At 42.6% G+C, this 14,812-nt stretch overlaps 1 protein-coding gene across 1 annotated transcript in view; it reads left to right on the forward strand.

Moving 5' to 3' along the window:
- Positions 1-7,846: 7,846 nt before the first annotated feature.
- LOC126234228 (zinc finger protein AEBP2-like) overlaps positions 7,847-14,812 on the forward strand; it is a 115,950-nt gene continuing 108,984 nt past the window's right edge. Inside the window, exon 1 of the mRNA XM_049942920.1 lies at positions 7,847-7,949. Coding sequence (XP_049798877.1) covers positions 7,847-7,949 — 103 coding nt within the window. The remainder of the gene's footprint in view (positions 7,950-14,812) is intronic.

Consider the following 14,812-nt stretch of genomic DNA (forward strand, 5'->3'; position numbering starts at 1 on the left):
TCTTAAGGTGAGGGCTTGTGCCACTTTAACTCACATTGCCATGGTCATTGCAAAATATCTTGCATGTGGTCACAATGGGCCTAATTAATCCAAATGAATAAAAATTGGATGATGTGACAGACAATACAGTGCATTTTGTGAAGCTGCAGACATCAGGGGCTGGTTTGACACTGTTCACAACGTGCTGGAAGCTAGAGTAAGCCTAGTGTGTTAACATCCTCATTGTTGTCAAGCCGTAGAGGTAGTTGTGTTTCTTGCACCACTGAAGGGATATTTTTGAGTAGTTTCACACTGTTGGTGCACAATTTCCGTAGTGAGGATCCACCTTTCATAAATATCCTTGTGAGATCTTGCTGGAGCTTGATTGCTGCCCCTACTGTATCACAACCTAGGATTGTCCACAGAGAAACAACTAATGATTATGTTTGCTGCTTCACTGTGGTCACACTGTTTGTGAACTGGTTGTAACAGACACCATGCTGCAAGAAAGGTTGCACAAGCCGTTTGTCATGTGACTGTCTTCAATTGGTATTCCTGAAGTGTTGCACATATCACTCTTCCATAATATTTGTTGGTAAGCATGATCTTCACCTGCTACCAAAACTTTTCAATATGTCTTCTCTATATCTGGTGTAAAGGCAATGCAGTGCATGCAGAAACACAATGTTATGGATTAGAAAGCCTGTTGAATGATTGGTCCTGTCATTAGCAAACTGTTTAGTTACTAATCCATGTTCAGTATGGCAGAAAAATCAAACACTACTCTCATTCAGTAGTTGAGCTGGCTTCCTCAGAGACAGTACTATGTGCCATGTAACACGAAACTGCATCTGTAATGGTGGTTAGCACACTGGACTCGCATTCGGGGGGACGACGGTTCAATCCCGTCTCCGGCCATCCTGATTTAGGTTTTCCGTGATTTCCCTAAATCGCTTCAGGCAAATGCCGGGATGGTTCCTTTGAAAGGGCGCGGCCAATTTCCTTCCCCATCCTTCCCTCGCCCGAACTTGCGCTCCGTCTCTAATGTTCTCGTTGTCGACGGGACGTTAAACACTAATCTCCTCCTGCATCTGTAATGACTACTGGTTCCTAAGTCTTTGTACCCCCTCATAAACTCTGCATAGATTTCTTTAAACTTTTGTTGTCACACTAGATTCTATTCAGTCTCTGAGAAGCATTTTGCTGCAGTGTAAAAAGAATTGACTACTGACTCATCTCTTTGCAAAACAGAAGACAAACAATGAACCTGCCTGTGGAATACATATTTGTGTGTTTAACAAAGTGTGCTTTTGCATTGCTGCTCTTCTCATCATTACAACATGATCTAATTCTTCTGTCTCCAAGAATCTGTTCAAGGAGGTTTGAGCATCAGTGTAAGATTTTGCAAAACATAATATGACTGAACACATTGATGAAATGTGCTCTAGCATTTATTACTGCCCTAACATTTACTGCAGCACAGGATGATCACTTCCTATGGAGACAATCCTTGCCTTCTAATAGCAACTTAGATTTGTCTCCCATGACCTAGGTGCTTGGCATTGGAGGGAGATGGCTGTTTGTTCCCAGGTGTGCTGTGCCATGGTGGTACTGTAGTCTTGAGATTTGCAATGATTCTCATTTATTTTTGAGAAAATCACACTCTCTTCAGATGACAGGGAGCTATTGGGACTGAAACTGGCTTCAGATTTTGTTCTTACAGACTGGTCAACTTTTTCTTACAGGGGCTGTAACGTAATCATGTCTTGCAGGGATGCATCTACTTGTAATGCCACCAGTGCATGCACAATTGCTTGGAGCCTTGTTAAGCAGTGAATGAATTTCACTTGCACATGCCCTTGTCATTGATGGGAGTGCTAAGTTTCTTCCCATGTGTTGATGCAAGAAATTGAGTCTTATAGTATCTGTTGCAAACCATATTAAAGGCCACATTAAAATAAGTGCTAGTCCCTAGAAGATGAGCAGTTGCATTGTGAGCTGCACGTTACTTAACTAAGCAAATGATAATACTTAGCAGTGCCCTGTAATTCCTCATTATTTACTACAAGACTCAAAAATGTCATAAAAATGCCATTACTGAATTACATCATCATTAAATGGTGGCAGTTAAGTGATGGGCAACTTGATGGTACTTTTGATATACTCAAGTCAGATCCACCATTTAACGAATCCTTGTCACAGGCATTGGTACAACACCCTCACAGCAGTCTCAGGCAACTGAGACCACTCTCATACCATTATAGCCCACACTGAATTTTCATTGTTTGAATGTAGATCTCTAATAAAACCCCAATGCTTCATTGTAATAAGAAGAATTATGTTTCTTTTACTGAGGATTTCTTCGTATTGTGCTCTGCCATAATTAAACATTGTTATTGACACTAGCTGACACCTGTGAACAGCTCATTAGGAGGTTAATATGGGTAGACCCACAATATAAACCTCGGAACGAGGTCATATCTTTTAGCAGATTGTTTAGCTTCTGCTAAATGAATAATTTTTAAATAACATTCAAAACGATAAATTAACTAGCCTGCAGGACATGTTTGCTAATGTTTCTTTCACTGATATTGCCAAAAAGTTGGCACAAGTTGTGAATTAAATAAAGGATTTCTTGGTAAACACTAAAATATATTTAGTGTGCATAAGGTGGATTGCCACGTGACCCTTTTTCAGAGTCAAAGAGAGTTCAGACTATTGCTGGTGATCATGGGGAGAATGTAACAATAGTCAAATGTTGAGATGCTGTAATTGCAAGCATCCCACCCATAATTCTGTTCAGAGGAAAGCTGTGTAAAGATGAAAAGCATTAAAAGTTCCGTGATGAGAGCTCAATGACAGCCAGTATCCTTGCAAAACCTTCCTCATTCTTGATGGAGCTAACTCACATCTGGATGCTTGGTATTGTTGCTACTGCTTAAGAAAACAAAATATTCTATTGCCTATAAGGGAATTAAATGTGAATGTATGCCAATTGATAAATGTGTTCCCAAAACATCTGAATATTCTGGGATGTTGCTGACCTAATTACTGGACATCTGGAAAAGCTGAGATTTACAGATGTGATATTTGTAAGTGCCTGGCTGAGAGAAATGACACAAATGAGGCTGACTGCTGTTTCAAAGAAACAGGAATCTTTCCTTCCAATCTTTAAGTGATTCGCTAGTCTATATTTGCACCTTCAGTTTTTACTGAGTGTCGTGTTGAAACAGATTTCAGCCATGAGGCATCAAACTTATCAAGGGATGATTCAGCAATTGACAGTTCTCCCTAAGCTATTGATCAAATGAAGGCGGTACTGAGTAGAATCACGCTTGGAACACTACCAAAGTAGTAGTAGTAGTAGTAGTAGTAGTAGTAGTAGTAGTAGTATTCTGCCTTACGGCAGCTCTTGTCATGGATTAAGCCTCTTCCACTTTTGTCTGTCCATAGCCAGTCTTTTCATTTCTGAATATTTGCCTCCTTTGATATTGTCCAGCACTTGATAACTTCTTTTTCCTCTTCCCCTTGTTCCCTCCACCAATCCGTCTATTGCTTCCTTCAACAAACAGTCCCTCCTCAAACAATGTCCTATCCAGTTCCGTTTTCTATTTCAGCTGACTTTGAGCATGTTGATTTCTTCTCCAACTCTCCTTAATACTTCTTCATTCCTTACTCAGTCTTCCCAGTTCACTTTTTCATTTCTTCTCCATATCCACATGTCTATTGCCTCCAGTCTTCTTTCATCTTCCTTCCTCTATGTCGAGGTCTCTGCACCATATAGTGCAACGCTCCAGATGTGACATTTGGCAAGTCTTTTCCTCAGATCTTTGTTTAGTGGTCCACAAAGCAATTTGTTTCCTCTTCAATCCTTCTTTTGCCATTGCAATTCTTTTCCTAATTTCTGTTGAGCAATACATATAATCCATTATTACAGTTTCCAAGTAATTGAAGTTATTCACTTGCTCTGTTTCCTCTCCCCCTATTTTCGTAAAGCGTTTTGTCCCCTTTTCTCCATTTACCATGCTTCTTGTTTTCTTCTTGTTAATCTTCATTTGATATTCCTCTAATTTTGTGTTTATATCATATAACATTTGTTCCATCTCTCTCGCACTCTTTGCGATCACAACCATGTCATCTGCAAATCTTATACACTCCACTCTCTGACCCCTTATATAAACTCCTCCCCTTCCATCAAAACTTTCACTAATAATTTCCTTCAGATATATACTGAACAGTGTTTGTGATAAACAACCACCTAGTCTTACACCTCTTCCCAGTTGAATTTCTTCATTCATCACACCTCCTACTTTTACTCTTGCTCTCTGGTTCAAATATAGATTTTAATTAGCCATCTATCCACCTAGTCAGCTCCATGTTTCCTTAAGATTTCCATCAGTTTGTCCCATCTGACAGTGTCAAAAGGCTTCTCAAGATCAATGAACACAACATACACCTTCCTTTTCTTCTCCATGTACCTTTCCCCTATCACCCTCAGTAGCCCAATGGAATCGGTAGTCCCCACTCCTCACCTGAAACCAAATTGTTCATCTCCTAGTTCACAATTCAGCTGTCCACATAGCCTTGTATTGAGCGTCCTCAGCAAGCCTTCAGCTGCATGTGATATCAGGCACATTGTTCTATGTTTCTCACACTTTTTGCTGTACTTTTTCTTTTCTACAGGTATTAAGATTTCTTTCTGTAAAGTCCATTGGCTATTTTCCTGTTATGAATATTTGATTACACAATTCAATCAACTCCCTTTTCCGCTCTTTCTCCAATTACTCTATAGATTCTTCAATCTTGCTGGTTAGTATTGCATTTCCTTTGCCATCATCTGCAACTTTAGCTTCTTCTTCTATCCCAAGATCTTCACTTGGTCAGCTGTTTACAGCGTATAGCCATTTTATATATTCTTCCCATCTTATCATTATTTCTTGGGGTTCACTCACCATTTTACCATCTGCTGCCTCTACTTCCTTTAGTCCATTGTTGTTTCTCTTTTTCCCTGAACGTCACATCCATTGCTTCTTTGTACATGAAATGATATGTTCCTTCTTTCTCTAATATCACTATCTTGTCACACTCTCCTGTCAGCCATTTGTCCCTTGCTTTTTCCGTCCCCCTTCTTAATTTATTATTTAATCTCCTGTAGTTGCACTTCCCTTTTTTCTGTGTTTACGGTATTCCATTTCCTGCGATCATTGATCTTGGTTACATAACTGGTGGTACCCATTCTTTCTTTCTTTCTTTCTTTCTTCTTTATTATTATTTTTCTCTCCTTGACTCACAGCATTTCCTTAGCTGCATTTTTGATTCCATTTTTAAAATGATCCTGCCTTCCTTCTGTGCATTCAGTTTCCTGAACCTACATTATGATTTCACAATATGCATTCTCTAACTTTTCACAATTGCCTTTGTCTTTGTTTGTCAAAGTTAATGTACTCTCTCTTCTGCCCTTCCCAGGTGCTTTTCAATTAAACTAGAACCTCGGCTATAACTAATATATGATCTGAATAAATATCTGCCCCTGGATAGCTTATGACACTCCTTAGGCAATTTGAGTATCTTTGTTGTATCATTATGTAATCAATTTGATATCTTTTGTTGTCATCTTTTGTGGTTACCAAATAGAGTATTTCCAACTACCATAAAATTTTCATTGCAGTATTCCAAAAATCTTTGCCCTCTCTCATTTCTTTCACCCAGTCCAAATTTTCCCAAAGCTTCTTCTTCTGGTCCTTCACCAACTACCGCATTCCAATCACCCATTTAACAAGATATGCATTTCTTTTCCCTCTCTGCTAAGTTCTCTATCATTTCACAACATTCTTCTACCTCCTCATCTGAATGATTACTTGTTGGCATGTAGACCTAGATGATTACTAAGTCTTTCTTTTTCTCTTTCAGTCTCACCATCAATATTCTTCCACTAACATACTCAACCACGATAACCTTGTCCTCCAGTCCTCCACCTGTCAAAATTTCAACCTCATTCATTTCATTTTTGTCTTCACCTGAATAGTACAATCAGAAGTCATCACTTTCTAGTTTTCCACAACCACCCCATCTCCCCTCACACATTCAGAGTACATCCAATTTGTTTCTTGTCATTTCGTGTTTGGCGTTTTCTAATTTCCCTTCCTGGAGAAGGGTTAAAACATTCCAACTACAAATCCCAAATAAGTCTTCCTTCTTTTCCTTCCTTCCTTTTTCCATTTGCCCTAATCTCTGGACTCCTTGTTGTATTCGCCTCCTGGAGAAGCATTTGAGGGGGAGCTTTACCTCTGGAATATTGTACAAAGAGGTCCATCCCAAGAATATCTAGGGAAATAATACCGGTAGTGGTTTCCCTTTGCCTCCCACCGTGCTCCACATCTTGTCAGCTTGCTGACCCAGTTCACTGCTGGGGTTTGTACCAAACCTTCCACTGGGTTGCTCAGCTTAACAGGACCATGACGTGTAGGTAGGATTGTGGAGAATTGAGATGAGAGAGTCAAAGATAACTCTCTTGTGGAGATCTTGTATTTGCATCTCACCCCCATCTTTAGCCAGAGTCACAAGGTTGTAGCAGTGATACTCCCAGGCAATCTCCCAGACCTACCAAAGAATGACAGATAAATGTCCACAGTGTCTAGTACACATACTAGAGCATTGCATGGTAATTTATCTACTCCACAACCATAGAAAAAAATGAAAAGGTAAACCACTGCAATGCACGGCTCAAAATAGATGACAAAAGTTATTTTGAAGTCTTTTTTAGTATAAAAAGGAACATCAGCAAACTCATATGGTTTGCAGCAAAATCCAAAATATGTGTCAAGCACAGAAACAAATCACCTACACTTTGTGAGAGAACGTGCTTGGAAAACCAACCAGGACCTAATGGTACCCAAGTGAGAGGAGTAGGAAATTTAAAGATTCATTGCTTTATGTTCTGAAGATACAGCAACTTCATCTGTCCTGATAATGAGGATGACCTGTAAAATGAAGCTGAACATTGTATTATCAATATGACATGGAACCTTTATTTTTATTGATTTATTTATTTATCTTTTGCTTGCATCATTTTCCTCTGTAAATTCTAACTGAATTTAGTATTCATTAAGTAAGGGCCACATGATGAATAATTCTGTTACTTACACTGGAAAAGTTATGAAGTTCATAAATTCACCTTTTCTGCCCATCAAAGAGAGAGAGAAATTGACTGGCTAGTACCATAGGAGGATTGCTATGAATTTTTAAATTAAAGAGTCAGAATGTACTGGCCTCTAAGTTCTTTACTTTATAATGTCGACAGTTACAGAAGGGATAGATTGCTGCTCATTGCAAATGTGACACATGGCCTACTACAGGAAAGTGGAATACCCTGCACAACATGGAGATACACATAACGTGCCCAATTTCAATGGTTGCTTCACAAACCTGGCAAACTGTGTTGCCCCATACACTAGCAGCTTTTCTGAACTCTGAAGACTGGAGTTATCCTTAAAACACATTCTCTGCTCCTAAAACCATCCCTGCCTCAACCTACAGTAACCTATTGTCCTCCTTCTTCCAAACAGCTCCATCCCACCCTGTCCCCAGTGTCCTATCATCTCCTCCCAAGCCCCATCCCCACTGTGCATGGCTCTCTGCAAGTGAACCAACCAGTCCCTTCCCCTTCTATGTGCTCCTTTCCTTTCTGCTCAGTTTTCTTTCCTTCCCTACCTCCCTCCATCCCTCCCAATTCTACACCAGATTAACTCATCTGCCACATCTAGTCCCTGCACACTCCGCTAAGTTGCACTGTTTCCTCCTCTTCAACCTGTTCTGGGCTGTCACTTTACCTGCTCTGCTCCACTATCGATTGTTAGTTCTGTTTAATATGTTGGTCTGGCCTGAGCAGCCAGAGATATTGCGTGGTGGTGGTGGTGGTGGTGGTGGTGGTGGTGGTGGTGGTGGTGTAGTAGTTGTAGTGGCAACTGCCTGTAACACTAGTTTGTTCTTGTAACATTTGTGTATATGGTCTTGATGTGCTGGTTCCATGAACAGCTGAAATCGTGGGAAAACTACAGCCATTCCTTTTTCTTGTTGCTGTGTTGTTCTACTATGTTGTTCTACTGCACCCATGAGATTCGCACACACATGAGGTGGCCACAGTAAGTGTTTAAACTCAAAAGAGGGTTTCCGAAATCACTTGGCAGCAATTCCGGATGTGTGGAGTGTCGCACTTACCTGCTGGAATCACTGTATGCTGTTGGAATGCACAATGGACATAATTGGATGCAAGTGATCAGCCAGGAGTCTTAAGTACATGCCACCTGTCGATCATATCTAGACATATTAGGGGTGTCCGTCCCTGGTAGCTGAGTGGTCAGTTCAACAGAGTATCATACCTATCGGCCCGGGTTCGATTCCTGGCTGCGTCGAGGATTTTCTCTGCTCAGGGACTGGATGTTGTGTTGTGTTGTCCTTATGTTCATAATTTCGTCCCCATCAAAACACAAGTGCAGATGAATTTACTTTCCATGAATGCATGTTGTGCATCTGGCACATTCATGAATTTCTTGGTATACTCCATTCACACAACTACTATTAATTGGTAGGAACAGGTATTGTTAAAGCTATACAAATTCATCTCAAGGTCCCCTGTGGTTAGAATAGGCCTGCAGTATTCCTGCCTGTAATAAGAGGCGACTAAGAGGAGTCTCAACTGCTTCGGCCTATATGTGATGGTCCCCTCTCGTGTTTGACCTCCATTTTTCCAAAGAGCGAACCAATTGGGGAAGGGCACCTTACATGGTGCATTGTGCCCATTGTGCATAGAGACCTTTATCCAGCTTTCTCATCGTCGCATTGCCGTTCCGCTAGTTCCCCACCTTTTGGGTGAGGATACATTCCTAGGTGCAATTTCCACCATGCACTGTGCAGGGTTGCTTTTTGTGGAGCTGATGACTATGGACTTCCTTGCACCTAATTCCAGCATAGTAGCCAGTCAACTGTGGTGGAGCTGCCATGTACCCTGTTGGTTGTCGCCTCCTTACAACACAGGGATCACTCTGCTGATGACTGCACCAACTCGGCATATATGCCAAGGAGTAGAGGCCTATCTCCCTGGGGAATCGGGTCTCCCAGCAATGGCCATCCTGCCAGGTGGCCCTTGCTGCGGCTGAGTGGTGCCCGTGGGGAGGGCCCGTGGTCGGAGTGGGTGGCATAAGGGCAGATGACCCGCAATGAAGCGTGGTACATCATCTCTTGCTGGTGGCCATCTACCAGCAGTCTCTAAGCATTCTTGGGCACAATTCAATGCTCAGAAATACGATCCCAAATCATTCCCCTCCCTGGTCACACTGTGGGAGGAGTGTCTCAGGATGGCAGTGACACTTATTCACTCCGGTTGCTAGTTTGTATGAGAGCTGAAGGGGAGTCTAAAGTCTAAATTCTTCATAGAGCATTTAGAGGACAAGTTTGGGGAGGTAGAGGGCTTGTCCAAAATGCGCTCTGGGTCAGTATTGATAAAAACGGCATTCTCTACCCAGTCCCAAAGATTACTTACTTGTGACAAGTTGGGGATGTTTCAGTTACCATAACACACCGTAAGAGTTTAAATATGGTCCAGGGTATTATTTTCTGTAGGGACAAACTTCTCAGTCTGATGACTTGCTGCGCGCCAATTTAAGACGTCAAGGTGTTCATTTCATGTGGCGCATTCATCATGGTTTGAAGGGTAATCAGATTGCTACCGGTGCCTTCATCTTGGCCTTCAAGGGTGATACATTACTGGAGAAGGTCAAGGTGATGGTCTACCACTGAGACATCAAGCCCTACATACCTCCCCTGATGCAGTGCTTCAAGTGCTGCAAGTTAGGCCATATGTCTTCCTGCTGTACTTTCAGCCTCACATGTCGAGATTACGGACGCCCATCACATCCCAATACTCCATTTGCCCTGCCTCCCATCTGTGTCAACTGTAGAGACCCTCATTCACCTTGCTCGCCAGACTGCAGGATCTTACAGAATATGCAGAAAATCATCGATATAAGACACTGGACTGACTGACTTATACTGAGGCTAAGAGGAAATAAGAACGACTCCATCCTGTTTGAATGACATCCTCATATGCCCCCGCAACATCAACAATGATAGCCCCATCAGCTCAGTGAATTTGTCGGCTCACCAAGCCGAACAATTCCAAATACCCCCTTACCCATGGGGGGCACTACCCACCCTGTTATTCCTGCTCCACCTACCTTGGGAGCAATCCTATACCCCCCGCACCCCGAACCTCCACCCCCCCCCCCCCACAACTAATTGAAGATGTCTGTCCCTGCTTCTAAGCCAGAGGAATGTCCAACTTGTTCAGATGCTCTCTCTTGCAAGGTGTCCCTTGGGTCCCTCCCTTCCCAGGTTTCCACAAGTGGGAAGGATGACGCCCAGCGATGGCATAAGTGCCCACAAGCAGCTGGTTGTAGGGTTACTTGATCGCCCTCCATCCCGGAGACAGAATTGGTGAAGCCCTCCCAGTTGGTGAAACCCAAGGGACAAACAAAAAGATCCAAAATGAAGACCTCGAAGATGAAGGAACTTGTGGTTGTATCTAGCCCATCGCAACCATCCGCTAAGGACCTAGATCTCGCCTGACGCTGATACAATGGATGTCACTCACACAGGTGCTCAGTCGGTGGCAGCAGCTGACCCAGTGGCGTAATATCCCTCTTCGGTCCCTTCATGCCTTTCTCAGCCAGGGACAATGTCAGCCCCCAGTGGAACTGCAGCGGTTTTTTCCACCATATTGCTGAGCTCAGACAACTTCTCAGCCTTGACCCCTTCCTCTGCATTGCTCATCAGTAATCTTTGTTTCTGGTGATGAGAACCCCTGCCCTCCATAGCTATGTGGTTTATTACAGGAACTGGGCAGCTTATGAGATAGGATACCATTGGCCTCCATACCTGTCCATTGCAGGTCTGGGCCAAGATTAGGTGACTCTATGGCTGTCAGACCCCCGTCAGCGTACCTGCACAATTGCAAACCACTTAGCGGAGCATTTTGCTAAGAGTTCCGCTTCTGTGAATTACCCACTGGCCTTCCACTCCCTGAAGGATTGGTTGGAACGTCCGAGCCTTTCGTTTCACATGCGCCACCCTGAATCGTTCTATGCTCCATTCAGTGAATGGGAATTCCAAAGTGCCTTTGCCACTTGCCCTGATATGGCTCCCGGGCCAAATGGCATCCACTGTCAGATGCTGAAACACCTCTCGGTGGACTGCCAGTGATGCCTCCTAGACCTCTTCAATCATATCTGGGATGAGGGTGAGTTCCTATCACAATGGTGAGAAAGCGTTGTAATCCCCGTGATGAAACCTGGCAAGTACCTATTCAAGGTGGACATCTACCGCCCCATTAACCGTTCCAATGTTGTGTGCAAGTTGCTCGAACCCATGATAAGCCAGAGGTTGAGTTGGCTACTTTAATCTCAGGGCCTTCTGGTTCTGTCTCAGGGTGGGTTCATAAGGGCAGCTCTGCCACCGATAATCTCGTATGCCTGTTGTCTGCCATCCGTATGGCCTTTGCCCATCATCAGCATAGGGTCAACTTCTTTTTTGACATGTGGAAGGCATACGATATGACATGGTAACATCACATCCTCTCTACGCTTCATTGTTACGATTTTTGGGGTCCCCTCCTGATTTTTACTCAAAATTTTCTGTCATTTCGTTCCTTCTGTGTGCAAGCTGTGGCCTCCTATAGTTCCTCCTGAGTTCCCGAGTATGGGGTACCGCAAGGATCTGTATTAAGAGTCTGCCTCTTTTTGATAGGAGTTAATGGGCTTGCTATGGCAGTGGGAACGCCTGTCTCATCTTCCTTGTATGCTGACGACTTCTGCCTATACTATAGCTCCACTGTCATTGCAGCTGCTGAACAGCAGTTGCAGGGTGCTTTCCAAAATGCAGCAGTCTTGGGCTGTAGTGCATGTCTTCCAGTTTTTGGCTGCCAAGACCTGCATTAAGCATTTCTGCCAGCGACACACTGTTCAACCTGAGCCATGGCTTTATCTTGATAGCAATCCTCTTGCTGTTGTGGAGACACATCAGTTTCTGGGATTGGTTTTAGATACCTGGTTGACTTGGCTGCCTCATATTTGGCAGCTTAAAGAAATGTGCTGGCGGCATCTTAATGCTCTTCATTGCTTGAGTCACAACAACTGGGGTGCCGATTGGTCGACCCTTCTATGGCCGTACCAAGTGTTAATTCAGTCCTGCCTAGATTATGGAAGCCTGTCTTATGGTTCGGTAACCCCTTCCGCATAGCTGTTGTTGGACCCTATCTTTCACAGTGGGAGTTTAATTCATGCAGGGGGATGTTATCGCTTGATCTAAGTGTTTGTCATCTTTTTTGTGTATTCTGGCATTTGGCCTATGATTTTAGACTGGCGTTTTCAGTGGATTTCTTGGTGGTTGGCTTTTCTTTTTATTTTTGTTTCTATGATTGGCCAACCACTGTCACACTCGGTGTGATTCTAATTCCTGTTGTCAGGTCGCTGTCTGTCTCTTTCTTGTCGTGTGTTGTCTGTTGTCATCTCCACTGTTAGTTTTCATTCCTTGTGGTGATTTCAAGTTGATGGAAAAAGGATCCTATGGCCCTAGTAGCCTGGTCCCTTCAATCCCACAAATCAACCAATAATCTCAAGGATGACAATAGGAATGGAAGTTGCTGGAATGTTGGGGAATGGAAGTTGTTGGAGTATTGGGAACTGTGGATTAATATCACCTTGTGTGATGGATGTATCTTTGGAATGTCAGACTCGTGATCCCAATAAATGGATGGTATTAATGACAAGCCAACAGCAACTAACATACATTACATGTGTATCTGCTGTAGCTGCTTCTGTTCTTCCTTTTGCTTAAGAATTAAACATTGGACACATATGTATTAAATTGTTTCATCCTTGGATCAAATTCAAACTAGCAGCCCCTGTCTTTTCAACTTAGTTCCATCTGCAACAAGTCAACCAGATGAACTTTTTCCCTTTATCTATATATCTTTTGATGCATTCGACTCTGACACATCTGCTATAGTCACTGGCATACAGAAACTCATCAGTACAGTTATCAAGTAATTGTTCAAGGTAAGATAAGTTTCTTCAGAACTGGTTCATAAATTTTTATTTAGGGACACAAACAGATATGAATTAATGAGCATAAACTCAAGGAAGCATTACCTCTGTCAGAGGTGGGATTCAGACCTACAACCCCTGGAAAGCATCTGTCTTGCCTACACAGCCTCCACAGGCAGGAACCACATGGGTTATGGCCAGACAGTGTTCAGCCTATCACCACAGTCACACCTTTTGATGGCAGCATATTTACTTCTTCCCCAGGCATCAGCATGAAAGTGACAAGAAGAAATAACATTGCGAGCAGTTATTTGCAACGGCTCACTTGTAGCATTAAATTTGAGACAGTTGGCACTCTGGTTGAAGAATACAAATTTTTGGTTTGAGATGCATGTGGGAGATACGGCATGCTGCTGATTCCTGTAAAGATATTGGAAGAATTATGTTTGAAACAGGCACTATCAGCCGAATTCCTTGCTCAAGCAGGAAGAGGGTGCAAAGCAGGGCCACATGGAGCTTGTGTGTAAGAGCCAACCTCTCATTTCCTAAATATGAAGCAGTTGGAGTGACTGACAAACTATTCAGTTCTAACAACGCAGTTCACTGAAGGCTGAGGAAAGCTGTACTGCTTGCCCTAAGATCAACTGTAAAACAGGAACTCAGTGAGGAAAATGTGATACATTGGCTGGCAGTTGCAGAGCTCTGTCTGAATGCAGCATGGAACAATGTATTTTTCACAGATAAGGTATCTCATGATTTTTTTCATGTTCTGCTGCTCAGTTTTCTGTCTGAGAGCCAGTGGAAAATCCCTTGGTGACGGAAAAATATCAAACATGAGATGAGAAAATTTGAGCTAGTTCTAGTTTACTTCATTCTTTTAACTGAAATAAACTACTTCCAGTTAAATGTTTTGAATATTACACTCTCTTTACTTCCTCTGTGCCTATCTACCTGAAAAGTAATAAATTGAGACTGCCTTTTATAAAGTTATTTGTTGTTATTTCAAATTCATCTGTCTTCCCCTCTATTGCAATCCACTGCACTTGCCCACAAATGATCAAAACATTTCTTCTAACTCTCTCTCTCTCTGTCTCTCTCTCTCTCTCTCTCTCTCTCTCTCTCTCTCTCTCTCTCTCTCTCTCTCTCTGACACACACACACACACACACGAGATTTCTTTTACAAATTGCAGAGTCCGTGATAACAGTATCAGGAACCAGGCTATGAGAATGGCTTGTAGTTTCGAAATAGTGTTTAAATATTGAAACTGGTCCGTGTGTTGTAGTGAATTGATGGAGTGCGCTCTTCTTCTTTTGGTGGGCATAGGATAGTAAAGAATGACATATTTGTTTGCATTGGACAAATTTTTTTCCGTAGGCTGGACTACAGCATTCAAATTCCTCTTCCTGTAACGGAGAAAAAATGAAACTGTGGACACTGCATCATGTAATTTCCATCTTGCTTGTTCCATAGCCTGATGAAGCACAGCATTGTTAACAGGCCATCTGATCCCAACAATTGGTCATTATGCCTAGTCAATAACAGTAGCAAGAGCATGCACTAAATTTCCTTACTAAGTGGCAATCTGCCTTACAATTCTGCACCTTTCAGTAGGAGCAAAAGATTTGAGGAGTGGGAAGTAACCATAGTGCCACTTGTCTGACACTTCATACCCTCGTCATTGTTGAATTCTTTATCATATACATAAATCTGGTAGGAGGCATAGTATTATCATAC

Source organism: Schistocerca nitens, chromosome 1, assembly GCF_023898315.1.
Source record: "Schistocerca nitens isolate TAMUIC-IGC-003100 chromosome 1, iqSchNite1.1, whole genome shotgun sequence".
In the NCBI taxonomy this organism is placed as follows: Eukaryota; Metazoa; Arthropoda; class Insecta; order Orthoptera; family Acrididae; genus Schistocerca; species Schistocerca nitens.